This window comes from Saccopteryx bilineata, chromosome X (assembly GCF_036850765.1).
Source record: "Saccopteryx bilineata isolate mSacBil1 chromosome X, mSacBil1_pri_phased_curated, whole genome shotgun sequence".
In the NCBI taxonomy this organism is placed as follows: domain Eukaryota; kingdom Metazoa; phylum Chordata; class Mammalia; order Chiroptera; family Emballonuridae; genus Saccopteryx; species Saccopteryx bilineata.
Window position 1 is genome coordinate 144858178 of NC_089502.1, and position 12562 is coordinate 144870739.

Here is a 12562-nt window from a genome sequence, read left to right on the forward strand (position 1 = left end):
GGATGAATAGCTAGATTGATGATAGATAGATAGATAGATAGATAGATGATAGATACATGGGTAGATAGACTGATAGATGACAGATAGATAGGTGATATAATAGATAGATAGATAGATAGATAGATGATAGATAGATAGATAGATAGATAGATAGATAGATAGATGATGGATAGATAGGTGATATAATTGATAGATGATGATAGATAGATAGATGATGAATAGATAGGTGATATAATAGATAGATGATGATAGATACATAGATAGATAGATAGATAGATAGATAGATAATAGATAAAGAGATAGATGATAGATAGATGATGGATAGATAGGTGATATAATTGATAGATGATGATAGATAGATAGATGATGAATAGATAGGTGATATAATAGATAGATGATGATAGATACATAGATAGATAGATAGATAGATAGATAGATAGATAGATAGATAGATAATAGATGATAGATACATGGATAGATAGACTGATGGATGCATAGATAGGTAGATATGTAGATGATAGATAGATCCACATAGGTAGATAGACAGATGATACATAGATTGACAAATGATAGAAAGAAAGAGAGAAGGAAGGAAGGAAGAAAAGAAGGAAGGAAGAAAGAGAAATAAATGTCCGTATGTGCACACACATTTCTTTTTTTAACTAGAAGTCTTGTAATGTGCTATTTTCGGTGTCTTATTTGAAATCCCTATGGTCTACAAAATGCACGTGGCTGAGTTCTCACGGCTTTAGAAACAGTCCCCGTTGCACCTTGAGCTAAAGGTAAATTCAACAAAACATGCTGTGGGCCTCTTTTTCTCTAATCAGCGTTAACATCAAGCCTTTAATCAGCATCTTCCCACGCACGACCATAATAACAGCAACTCCCAGAAGAAAAAAAAAAACACATCTCACGTGCACACTGTTGTTGAGGCGAGCAGGACCGTGAGGCTCACGGGCATCTGAGCTAGCCATTTTTTTAATAAGGGAAAATAGCAAAGACTTTGCAAGAAAAAGCAATCTCTGGACAGTTGTGAATGTCGTAGATAATCATGGAGAACTGAGGCAGAGAGCATGCTCAGAGCATTCGAGCAGAGGGACACTTCTGGCGTGTGGCTCCCAGCAGGGCCGTGAGCTCAATTTGTTCCTCCTCAGTTTTGGAGAATGACATCTTCCCGTCCTCAGTCATCTTGGTATTACGGAGATGAGACATTCATTCCACAGGGTGACGCCTGGCTCGCGCGACTCCCTGTGGACTGGCTCACGTGGCGTGGGCGGGCCATCTCCTGACGATCTGCTCAGGTTTCGTCCTTGATTAAAAAACGATCTCCTGGCCCTGGCCGGTTGGCTCAGCGGTAGAGCGTCGGCCTGGCGTGCGGGAGTCCCGCGTGCGATTCCCGGCCAGGGCACACAGGAGAAGCGCCCATCTGCTTCTCCACCCCTCCTCCTCTCCTTCTTCTCTGCCTCTCTCTTCCCCTCCCGCAGCCGAGGCTCCATTGGAGCAGAGATGGCCCGGGCACTGAGGATGGCTCTATGGCCTCTGTCTCAGGCACTGGAATGGCTCTGATTGCGGCAGAGCGACGCCCCAATATGGGCAGAGCATTGCCCCCTGGTGGGCCTGCCGGGTGGATCCCGGTCGGGTGCATGCGGGAGTCTGTCTGACTGCCTCCCCGTTTCCAACTTCAGAAAAGAAAAGAAAGAAAAAAAATGAAATTAGTTCCAGTTACTGTTTTATTGACTTAAAATCATGTTTGTTTGATAACCAATCTGTGGAAACAAGAAGAACATATATTTGCTTTTTTTAAATTTTTTTTAAATATATAGGCATTTTTTGTACTTTATTAGACATTCATAGAATGTGTTTTTTTAATGTTTTTTTATTTATTCATTTTAGAGAGGAGAGAGAGACAGAGAGAGAGAGAGAGAGAGAGAGAGAGAAGGGGGGAGGAGCTGGAAGCATCAACTCCCACATGTGCCTTGACCAGGCAAGCCCAGGGTTTTGAACCGGCGACCTCAGCATTTCCAGGTTGACGCTTTATCCACTGCGCCACCACAGGTCAGGCGCTTTTTTTTTTAAATTGTAATGTTGCCATTGTACACGTATGATTGTTCTCCGGTCAGCAGGCAGTGGACGTACATGAACGTTCGTACTAGTCAAAGGGTTAATATCTGTAACGCAGTATTGTATCAGTCTTTTGTCTTTATTTTTTTTCCTTTTTTATTTGCATGACTGGTAACATGCAATGAATACCATATAGAGATACGAAACATGTCACTGACGTGTGTTTTCTACGTAGACTTTGATGTCAAAGCTACGACTTTCAACTGTAATGACTTATTTTTTACGTTCTTATCAAATCGAACCTTATAATGTAAAGGACGTCTTTAAGTCTTTGAGACCTGGATATAAATCGACTCAAATTATGTCTCATTTTTTTCCCTCTCTGGCCTTTTAGCACATTCCTTGGGCCATTGTGGGTTTAAAATAAGTGTCGGTTGAATTAGCTTTTCTCAGAGTTTCCCAGTGTGAGTAAGAAGCTGTGATTACTTCTTCGCCCTGTCCTTCTCTTTAGATCGTAAGCACAGCGTCGACACGGTGCGTGGCCGTCCTGCAGAATTATTCACATGCCTCAGTGGTCAGAGAGCATATAAGCTTTCTTCATCGTCTGCATAATCTTTTTTTTTATTATTCATTTTTTTTTAGAGAGAAGAGGGAGAGAGAGAGAGAGAGGAGAGACAGAGAAAGAGAAGGGGGGGAGGAGCTGGAAGCATTAACTCCCATATGTGCCTTGACCAGGCAAGCCCAGGGTTTTGAACGGGCGACCTCAGCATTTCCAGGTCGATGCTTTATCCACTGCACCACCATAGGTCAGGCCATCTGCATAATCTTAAAGTCAGACTCTGAATCAGGGGTAGTAACCTTTTTATGCCTACCGCCCACTTCTGTATCTCTGTGAGGAGTAACATTTTCTACCCGCCTACGGGTGCCACAGTCATGGTGATTCATAAAGTAGGGAAGTCACTTTACTTGATACAATGTATAAAGCAGAGTGACAGCAAGTGAAAGCATAGAATCATAATTACTTACCAAGTACTTGGTGTCGGATTTTCGCTACGTTTGGCAGAATCAATCTTTATTATAAAACAACTGACTCTAGTTCAATCTCTCTTTCTACAATATTTATACTTTGGTTGCTCCGCTACCGCCCGCCATGAAGGCTGGAATGCCCACCAGTGGGCAGTAAGGTCCAGGTTGACCACCACTGCTCTAAGTCGACCAGTGATCCATTTTCCCCTTGAATACATTTATTCAAAAGACTCGTGTTTAAACTGATTGATATAGAGGACACACACATAAATAGCACTGTTCCTGACCTCCAGGACATCAGGATGGTTGTGAATGGACATGGTATGCCATGTACAACACTCGGGCATGTGGCATTTTCCGCTCGGTGCCCCCAGCAATGAACCTGGTGGTGCGTACGCCTTCTCTTCATCACTCTTGTTCTCTTTGGATCGATACTCAGAAGAGAAATTGCTGGCCTGTGTGGTGTACCGATTTTTAGTTTTCTGAGCAGTTTCCACACCGATTTCCATAACGGTGGCACCAATCTGCGTTCTCACCCACAGTACACAAGGGTTCCCTTTCCTCCATATCTTCACCAACCCTTGTGTTGGTATGTGTTAACTTTATTGATAATAGTCGTCTATCGATAGCTGAATGAAGACAGAACGATTGGTAGACAGAGACGATGGAATATTACTCAGCAGAAAAAAAGAACGAGATCTCGCCACATGGGACATCATGGCTGGACCTAGAGCAGGGGTCCCCAAACTTTTTACACAGGGGCCAGCTCACTGTCCCTCAGACCGTTGGAGGGCCGGACTATTAAAAAAAACTATGAACAAATCCCTATGCACACTGCACATATCTTATTTTAAAGTAAAAAAAACAAAACGGGAACAAATATAACATTTAAAATAAAGAACAAGTAAATTTAAATCAACAAACTGACCAGTATTTCAGTGGGAACTATGCTCCTCTCACTGACCACCAATGAAAGAGGTGCCTCTTCCGGAAGTGCGGCAGGGGCCGGATAAATGGCCTCAGGGGGCCGCATGTGGCCCGCAGGCCGTAGTTTGGGGACCCCTGACCTAGAGGTTATTATGCTCAGTGAAGTAAGTCAGGTAGAAAAAGGCAGATGAGGGCCCTGGCTGGTTGGCTCAGTGGTAGAGCATCAGCCTGGTGTGTGGAAGTCCCGGGTTCGATTCTCGGCCAGGGCACACTGGAGAAGTGCCCATCTGCTTCTCCACCCTTCTCCTTCTCCTTTCTCTCTCTCTCTCTCTCTCTCTCTCTCTCTTCCCCTCCCGCAACCAAGGCTCCATTGGAGCAAAGTTGCCTGGGTGCTGAGGATGGCTCCATGGCCTCTGCCTCAGGTGCTGAGAAGAGCTGGGCTGCTGAGCAATGGAGCAACAGCCCAGATGGGAAGAGCGTCACCCCCTAGTGGGCTTCTTGGGCGGATCCTGGTCGAGCGCATGCAGGATTCTGTCTCTCTGCCTTCCTGCTTCTCACTTCAGAAAAATACAACAACAACAAAAAAGGAAAATGCCATATCATTTAGCTAATGCATGCACGCTAAAATAAAACAGAACCCGACTCGTAGAAATAGAGACTAAAGAGGGCGGTCACTACGAGGGAAGTGGTGGGGAGGTGAGTGACAGGGAGAAGAGCCAATGAGGTTGTGGCAAGCTTGCCCGGCCACAGATGCTTACCTGAATGAGCGAGGCGGTCCCAGTGTCAGGTACAGAAACGACACACCCCTGTATCGCGCACCTGAATCTAATGTCGGTCGTGTAACATTGTACGCAGGTCATGCTTAAACAAAATAAGGTGGGTTTGTTTTTTTTTTGTATTTTTCTGAAGTTGGAAACGGGGAGGCAGTCAGACAGATTCCCGCATGCGCCCAACCGGGATCCACCCGGCACGCCCACCAGGGGGCGATGCTCTGCCCATCCGGGGCGTCGCTCTGTTGAAACCAGAGCCACTCTAGCACCTGAGGCAGAGGCCACAGAGCCATCCCCAGCGCCCGGGCCAACTTTGCTCCAATGGAGCCTTGGCTGTGGGAGAGGAAGAGAGAGACAGAGAGGAAGGAGAGGGGGAGGGGTGGAGAAGCAGATGGGCGCTCCTCCTGTGTGCCCTGGCCGGGAATCGAACCCGGGACTCCCACACACCAGGCCAACGCTCTACCACTGAGCAAACCGGCCAGGACCCAAAATAAGTTTTAAACAGACAAAGAGACAGTGAAACACAGGGCAGTTTCCACTCCTTTCCCCTCCTCCATTGACCCCCCCACCCTACTTTCCCTCGGACCATCACCACACTCTTGTCTGTGTCTATACGTTTATAGATCTATATTTTTCCTTAATCCCTTCACTTTTCATCCAGCCACCACCCCCCCAGAAAAAAAATCCCTTCCCTCTGACAGCTGCCAGTCTGTTCCGGGCATCCACGCCTCTCCTTCCATTATTGTTCATCAGCTTAATTTGTTGATTACATTCCACATAGAGGTGAGACACCATATGGTGTCCCATCTTTCTCCGAGTGGCTTATTCCACTTTGCGTAACAATCTCCAGGTCCACCCACGCTGCCACAAAAGGGTAACGTCTCCTTTTTCAGGGCCGCATAATATTCCCATATATAAATGGGCCATCGCTTTTTTTATCCACTCGTCTACTGATGGGCACTTGGGCTGTTACACCAGGTCTTGGCTCTTGCAAATAACACAACCGAGAACGTGGGGGTGCTTTGTAAGAAGTACGAGGTTTTGAATTCGAAACAAGCCAAATTCAGGTCCAAGGCCATTTGGCCCCCAGACTGGCCATTTTACACGTCTCATCGCTATGAAATGTTTTACCTGTTAGCGTCACATTTTGACCGAGAGTGTCTAATTGAACAAACACCACCTTTATCATTGTTTGTTTCGTTTCCGGAATATAATAGCTGGCTTTTGCTTTTCAGAGTTAATATCATTTCCCAGAAAGAACTTGAAACTGCTCGTGCACCTTCATTCTAAATTGTGGGGGGCTGTCTGCAGTTTGTGAGTCTTGTGGATCATTGAATGGATGTTACCTTCCGAAATTTAGGCTACACCAATCATCTCTCTTTCATGATTGCCTGAGATGTATTCTCTTGGCGTTAGAAACAGAATTTGACCCTGTGCCATATGGAGGTGATTATTAAACCTAGTACGACGGTCAGTTATTGCTCATGTCATTTATATATAAATAAAATAGAAACAAAACGTAGAGACAGTGAACTTTAGTGAGCGTTTTTCCATCAGGACTATAGAATGTGAATATATTAGCTTTTCTTCTTTTCCATCCCGTCCTGTTTAAAAGGCAACTCTTTTCTTAAATCATCAATGATTCCAACAGGAAAATTTGAAAATCAACCTTATAATAAACACGCTCAGTGAGTGATTTCTTATAAACAATAAGGAACTAACTATACCTGTATCCCAGTTCTTATATCACATCTATTTAGGGTGGTGGTGGCTGATTTATGTGACCTAAAGTAAAAATCTTCTTTGTTCTCATTGGAAAGTTTTATTTCAATGTTTCCTTTTTGCTTTTAGTCCATTAAATTAAATGTGTGTGTGTATATCCTCACTCACAGGAAGACACATATAAATGGATATAGGAGGGAGGGCTTTCGATCTAACAAGGCTACTGCTTCCTGACCAGGCAGTGGTGCAGTGGATAGAGTGTCAGACTGGGATGCAGAGGACCCAGGTTCAAGACCCTGAGGTCCGCCAGCTTGAGCGTGGACTCATCTGGTTTGAGCAAAGCTCACCAGCTTGGACCCAAGGTCACTGGCTCGAGCGAGGGGTCACTCGGTCTGCTGAAGGCCCCCTCCCGGTCAAGGCACATATGAGAAAGCAATCAGTGAACAACTAAGGTGCCGCAACAAAGAATTGGTGCTTCTCACCTCTCTCCCTTCCTGTCTGTCTGTCCCTGTCTGTCCCTCTCTCTGACTCTCTCTGTCTCTCCTACAACAACAAAAAATAAATAAAATAAAAAGGCTACTGGTTTACCATCTATTGCAAACCCTCGCTCTGCAGATAGAATAATAAGCACAGAGACCATTCTGTGACAACACACACACGCACACGCACACACGTGTAGTATGTAAAAGTGCACTTGGGACTCTAGATGAATTCCACCCTTTGCAGGTGAATACACGCACTAAAAATGTGCAACTGCTGAACTTCCGCGTTCACTCAGAAATTTTATATTCTGGTCAAATAAAAACTACCTACTGTGCTTTCACGAGATGAATTATCTCCTACCCTCCCGTCCACCCCTCCAAAAAACGGGTTGTATGTTTAAAGTCCTATTGCACGTGAACCCAGAGGCGCCCCCTTCTGACTGCATTGAGCTTGTCCCCACCGACCGACTGCACACAGGACCCGGAAAGCCCCGTGACCCTCATAAACCCTGTGGTGCCATGAAACGTGATTGACATCAAACAGAACACTCGCTTTTACACGACACCCTTTTTTTATCCGGGTGGAAGGAAATAAATACCAGTTCTGGGATTTTAGGCACCTTGTCCACGAGTCATGTTGTAGAGCAGCCGCACCAACACGGAGCCTCTCTGGGCTCCGCAGAGGGGTTTCCTCAGCCGCCCCTTGCTGTGCTTTGAACGAAACGCGTCGTCCGGCCCACGTGGAAGACGCCTGTGTCCACCCTGCGCTGTCTGTCTCTGTCCCTGTTCCATTGTGGGAGAGCGAAGGGGTGACCAACCGATTTGCAAACTTCGTCTCAGGGACAGATAAAAATCCCAGCAATCGCCTGACCTGTGGAGGCGCAGTGGGATAAAGCATCGACCTGGAACACTGAGGTCGCCGGTCCGAATCCTTGGGCTCGTCTGGTCAAGGCACATATGGGAGTTGATGCTTCCTGCTCCTCCCCCTTCTCTCTCTCTCTCTCTGTCTCTCTCTCTCACTCCTCTCTCTCTCACTCCTCTCTCTCTAAAAAATCAATAAATAAAATATTAAAAAAAAAATCCCAGCAATCGAAAGGTTTTGTCAGCAGCAAAGCTGCGTCCAGAGCTGGGACCCCTTGTCAGGAAGAAATAAAGGCGGGGTGGGGGCCGTCTGTTAAAAAGAGATAGCCATTCAAGGGCCCCCCCCAATCCGTGAAGAATGTCACGTGCTCTGCTCGGGAACTGGCTTCCAAGGAGGGGTCCATTCTCCACTCCTCTTTGGTGACCCTCGTTGCTGTTTCTAAAATCGATCGACGGGTATCGACCGCTTGTTGTTCGTAGAGCCCCCCCCCCCGCACAAGGGGGCTCGGGGGCCCGTATTTGTGGGTCCCATGCAGCAGCATTTTCTGACCGTTGGGGTGGGACAGGGACTCAGCGTCATGGAGGACTTCAAATTGGAAGTCTGCCCGCTGGATGGTTTAAACAAGAAGAAAAGGGAGGGAGGAGAAATAAGACATTCCTGGATATGGAAAGGAGTGAAAATTCCAGAGGAGAAACGATGGAAACGCCGGCTTTAAAAGAAAGAAAAAAGAGGCACGTTTGTTTTGGGAACTTGGAGGGCTGTTTGCCTGGGGATTTTTGGGAAGGAGTTTGGAACCCTGAAGACCTCGTTTGTCCTGCAATGGGAGGGAGGGAGGGAGGGAGGAAGGAAGGAAGGAGGAAGGGATAGAGAGAGGGAGCAAGGAAGGAAGGAAAGAGGGAAGGAAGGAAGGAGTGATAGAGGGAGAGAGGGAGGAAGGAAGGAAGGAGGGAGGGAGAGAGGGAGGAAGGAAGGAAGGAGGGAGGGATAGAGGGAGGAAGGAAGGAAGGAAAGAGGGAAGAAGAAAGGAGGGAGGGAGGAAGGAAGGAAGGAAAGAGGGAAGAAGAAAGGAGGGAGGGAGGAAGGAAGGAAGGAAGGAAGGAAGTTAGTTTAAGGATGAACTGAGGAGAGGCAGAACATTTGCTGGCAGGGGGAAAGTAATCCGTAATTGCTGACTAAGTGCGTGAGGGTGGCTGGCTCTGCAGAGAACGGAGGCTGACCACCAGGGTGTGGCTGGGGATAGACCTGCTGTTGGAGTGACCAGTGACGTTTGGCTGCGGAGGGACGGACGGATTCCGGCTTAAATAAAGGGCGTGTTGCCAATTCTCCTCTTCCTGGGCAGGAAAAACAGAAAGCAGTAAGGTCCTGTCTGCCTGGGATTCAGAGAGGCAGGGAGGCGTGGCGGAGGAGGGGGCTGTTGGAGGCTGGAGCCCCTCGGGATGAATCGCCTCTCTCACGCTTGTGATACGGCACCTCCAGCTGCCATTGTCGGCCTGCATTACACCTAACACTGCGTGAAGGAGGCTGTTTTCGTGGGCAGTGTGGGATTCATTTCGTGAGAAACCGTGTGGGAAAGAGAGAGAGAGGGGGAGAGAGACAGAGAAAGGAAGAGAAAGAAAAGAGAGAAAGAGAAAGAAAGAAAAACAGAAAAGAAAGAAGAAAGAGAAAAAGAGAAAGAAGAAGGAAGGAAGGAAGAGAGAAAGAGAAAGAAAAACAGAAAAGAAAGAAAGAAGAGAGAGAAAGGAGAGAAAAGGAAGGGAGAGAGAAAAAGAGAAAGAAGGAAGGAAGGAAGGAAGGAAGGAAGGAAGGAAGGAAGGAAGGAAGGAAGACAAAAGAAAGAAAGAGAGAAAGAAAGAAAAAAGAAGGGAGAGAGAAAAAGAAAAAAGGAAGGAAGGAAAGAAAGAGAAAGAAAGAAAAGAAAGGAAGGAAGGAAGGAAGGAAAAAGGAGAGAGAAGGAGGGAGGGAGGAAGGAAGGAAGGAAGACGGGAGGGAGGAAGGAAGGAAGGGAGGAAGGAAAAAGGAGAGAGAAGGAGGGAGGGAGGAAGGAAGGAGGGAAGGAAGGAAGGAAGGAAGGAAGTTAGTTTAAGGATGAACTGAGGAAAGGCAGAACATTTGCTGGCAGGGGGAAAGTAATCCATAATTGCTGATTAAGTGGGAGAGGGTGGCTGACCCTCTATATACACCCCCCCCCCCGAATCATAGCTCATGTCTCACGGGTCCCCGTTAACGTCAGAGAGGGCCAGACCTGGGAGACGGTGGAGGCCGTAGACACACGCCCTTGTGGGGTCATTCTGCACCTGTCTGCAGGTCCAGGGCATTGGGGGTCCCGACTGGTGTCATTTGGAAACAGAACCCCACCATCTGCTGCTTGCTTGTCAATGTCAGTTGGCGCATTCACATTGTCGGACCCGCTGTGGGGCTGGGTCTCTGCCTTTCTGGTGCCGTCGTGGGTTTTAGGACCCAGCACTGGAGCGTGTGTTGTGCTGCTGTCTTCCGGTTTCAAGGGGTGCATCGGAAGGAGTGGGTTCCGGTTTACGTGGCTATAGAACACGGGTCCCCAAACTTTTTACACAGGAGGCCAGTTCACTGTCCCTCAGACCGTTGGAGGGCCCAACTATAAAAAACAAAAACAAACTATAAACAAATCTCTATGCACACTGCACATATCTTATTTTAAAGTAAAAAAACAAAACAAAACAGGAACAAATACAACATTTAAAATAAAGAAGAAGTCAATTTAAATCAACAAACTGACGAGTATTTCAATGGGAAATATGGGCCTGCTTTGGGCTAATGAGATGGTCAATGTGCTCCTCTCACTGACCACCAATGAAAGAGGTGCCCCTTCCGGAAGTGTGGTGGGGGCTGGATAAATGGCCTCAGGAGGCTGCATGCGTAGTTTGGGGACCCCTGCTCTAGAGGTTGTTGGACAGGCGGCTCGATGTTCATTCACTGACAGGAGTCACTAGCCCAGCCCTCGGTGGACAGCATGCTACAGAAAGGGGCATAAGAAACAAAAATCATAACTGGGTGTTCAGGTAGGCGCAGGGCAGAGTGGGAAAGCGTTAGAAACATTGTAACAGTTGTTTTGTGTTTTTTTTTAAAAGAAAAAGAAACATAGTGTTGACTCTCTGGAGGAAAGTGTATGTGTTTCTAACAAAATGGCTTCAGCCACCGGAGGAAAACGGGGTCTGTCCCCAGTCAGAAACTTGGTGCGACGTGAGCTGGACCGGGAGGGAGGAAGATGCTTCTAGAAGCTCCTCACTTTTTTTTTTTATTTTTATTCATTTTTAGAGAGGAGAGAGAAAGGAGAGAGAGAGAGACAGAGACAGAGAGGGAGAAAGAGAGGAGAGAGAGAGAGCTGGAAGCATCAACTCCCATATGTGCCTTGACCAGGCAAAGCCCAGGGTTTCGAACCGGCGACCTCAGCATTTCCAAGTCAAAGCTTTATCTACATGCATTGGCCTTCAGCCAAAATTTCTTTTTTTCTCTCTCTCTCATAATGAGAACCTTTAAGATCCATTCTCTTTGCAACTTGCAAATACTCAGTATGATATTGTTAACCGTTTAACAATCTACTTTTTCTGACTTGAATTCACAACGTGAGGTTGTTTCTCCCGGGAGCGGAAGCGAAATTTGGAAAGGCCCTCGCGTTTTGCCTTCCTGACCTCATTCGGTCCACTCTAAATTTCATTAAAGAATTATAATTTTTTTCTGTATATCACTACGACTTACACACACACACACACACAGATAGAGCTGCCTACTACTAAGCTATTTAACTGTGGGATCTCATTATGTCTGTAATTTACTTTGAAATGCAAACATTCAAAAGTGTTAAATTAAAATATTAATTAAAACTGTAACGGGGAAAAGGTGACGTTTATTGCTTTTGTGTGTGCGCGCGCATGCACACACACACACATGTGGACTTACACACAGATCCCAACATGCAAAACGCCCTCAACACACAACTAGACTTTTTTAACCCCTTGAAAAACTTCTTTTTTTTTTTTTTTTTTTTTGGACTCTTTTATTTCTTCAAGGAAAAAGAACAAATTCACAGGAATGATAACTGGAAGCTAGTAAAATCGATAGCCTCTGGTACTGTCGCTAGTGATCAGTATTTGAGATTAATTTTGCCTTAGCGGTTAGCCCGGGAGAAACCCGCAGATGGACACATTATATCCTAGTGTCAACAGCAACAATCGCTGTTAAAACTGTTACTTACGTGCTCTATTTCTATCGGCCAGGAAATTTAAAAAAAACGTTTCATCATGTTGCTTCTTGAAATTAAAAATGTTCCATCGTGTTGCTCACCCGGTCTTTTCAAATGTGCAACAATGTTGATTGTGCTTTTTGGACCCATCAGAATCTCTTGTCTTCTTTCCTAGGCTTCCTGAGTACCGGTGACCAGGCAGCCAAGGGCAATTACGGACTCCTGGATCAGATCCAAGCCCTCCGGTGGATCGAGGAGAATGTCGGGGCCTTCGGCGGGGACCCCAAGCGGGTGACCATCTTCGGCTCGGGGGCGGGGGCGTCCTGCGTCAGCCTCTTGACCCTGTCCCACTACTCGGAAGGTAATGGGGGTCCATTCCCGTGGTGGACAGGTGGCCCCCCACCATGTTCCCTTTCTCTTGCTTAAACTTACGAGCGTCAGGTGTCTCTTGCAAAAGCTGGAGCCCGAGTGACATCTCTCGAAAGGCTAACGCGTC

The 12562-nt window shown here is 46.6% G+C and overlaps 1 protein-coding gene across 4 annotated transcripts in view; it reads left to right on the forward strand.

Annotated features, from left to right (window-relative positions):
* NLGN4X (neuroligin 4 X-linked) overlaps positions 1-12562 on the forward strand; it is a 338844-nt gene that overhangs the window by 304088 nt on the left and 22194 nt on the right. For all 4 annotated transcript variants that reach the window (XM_066250179.1, XM_066250182.1, XM_066250181.1 and 1 more), the window contains one exon: positions 12242-12427. In XM_066250179.1, coding sequence (XP_066106276.1) covers positions 12242-12427 — 186 coding nt within the window. The remainder of the gene's footprint in view (positions 1-12241; positions 12428-12562) is intronic.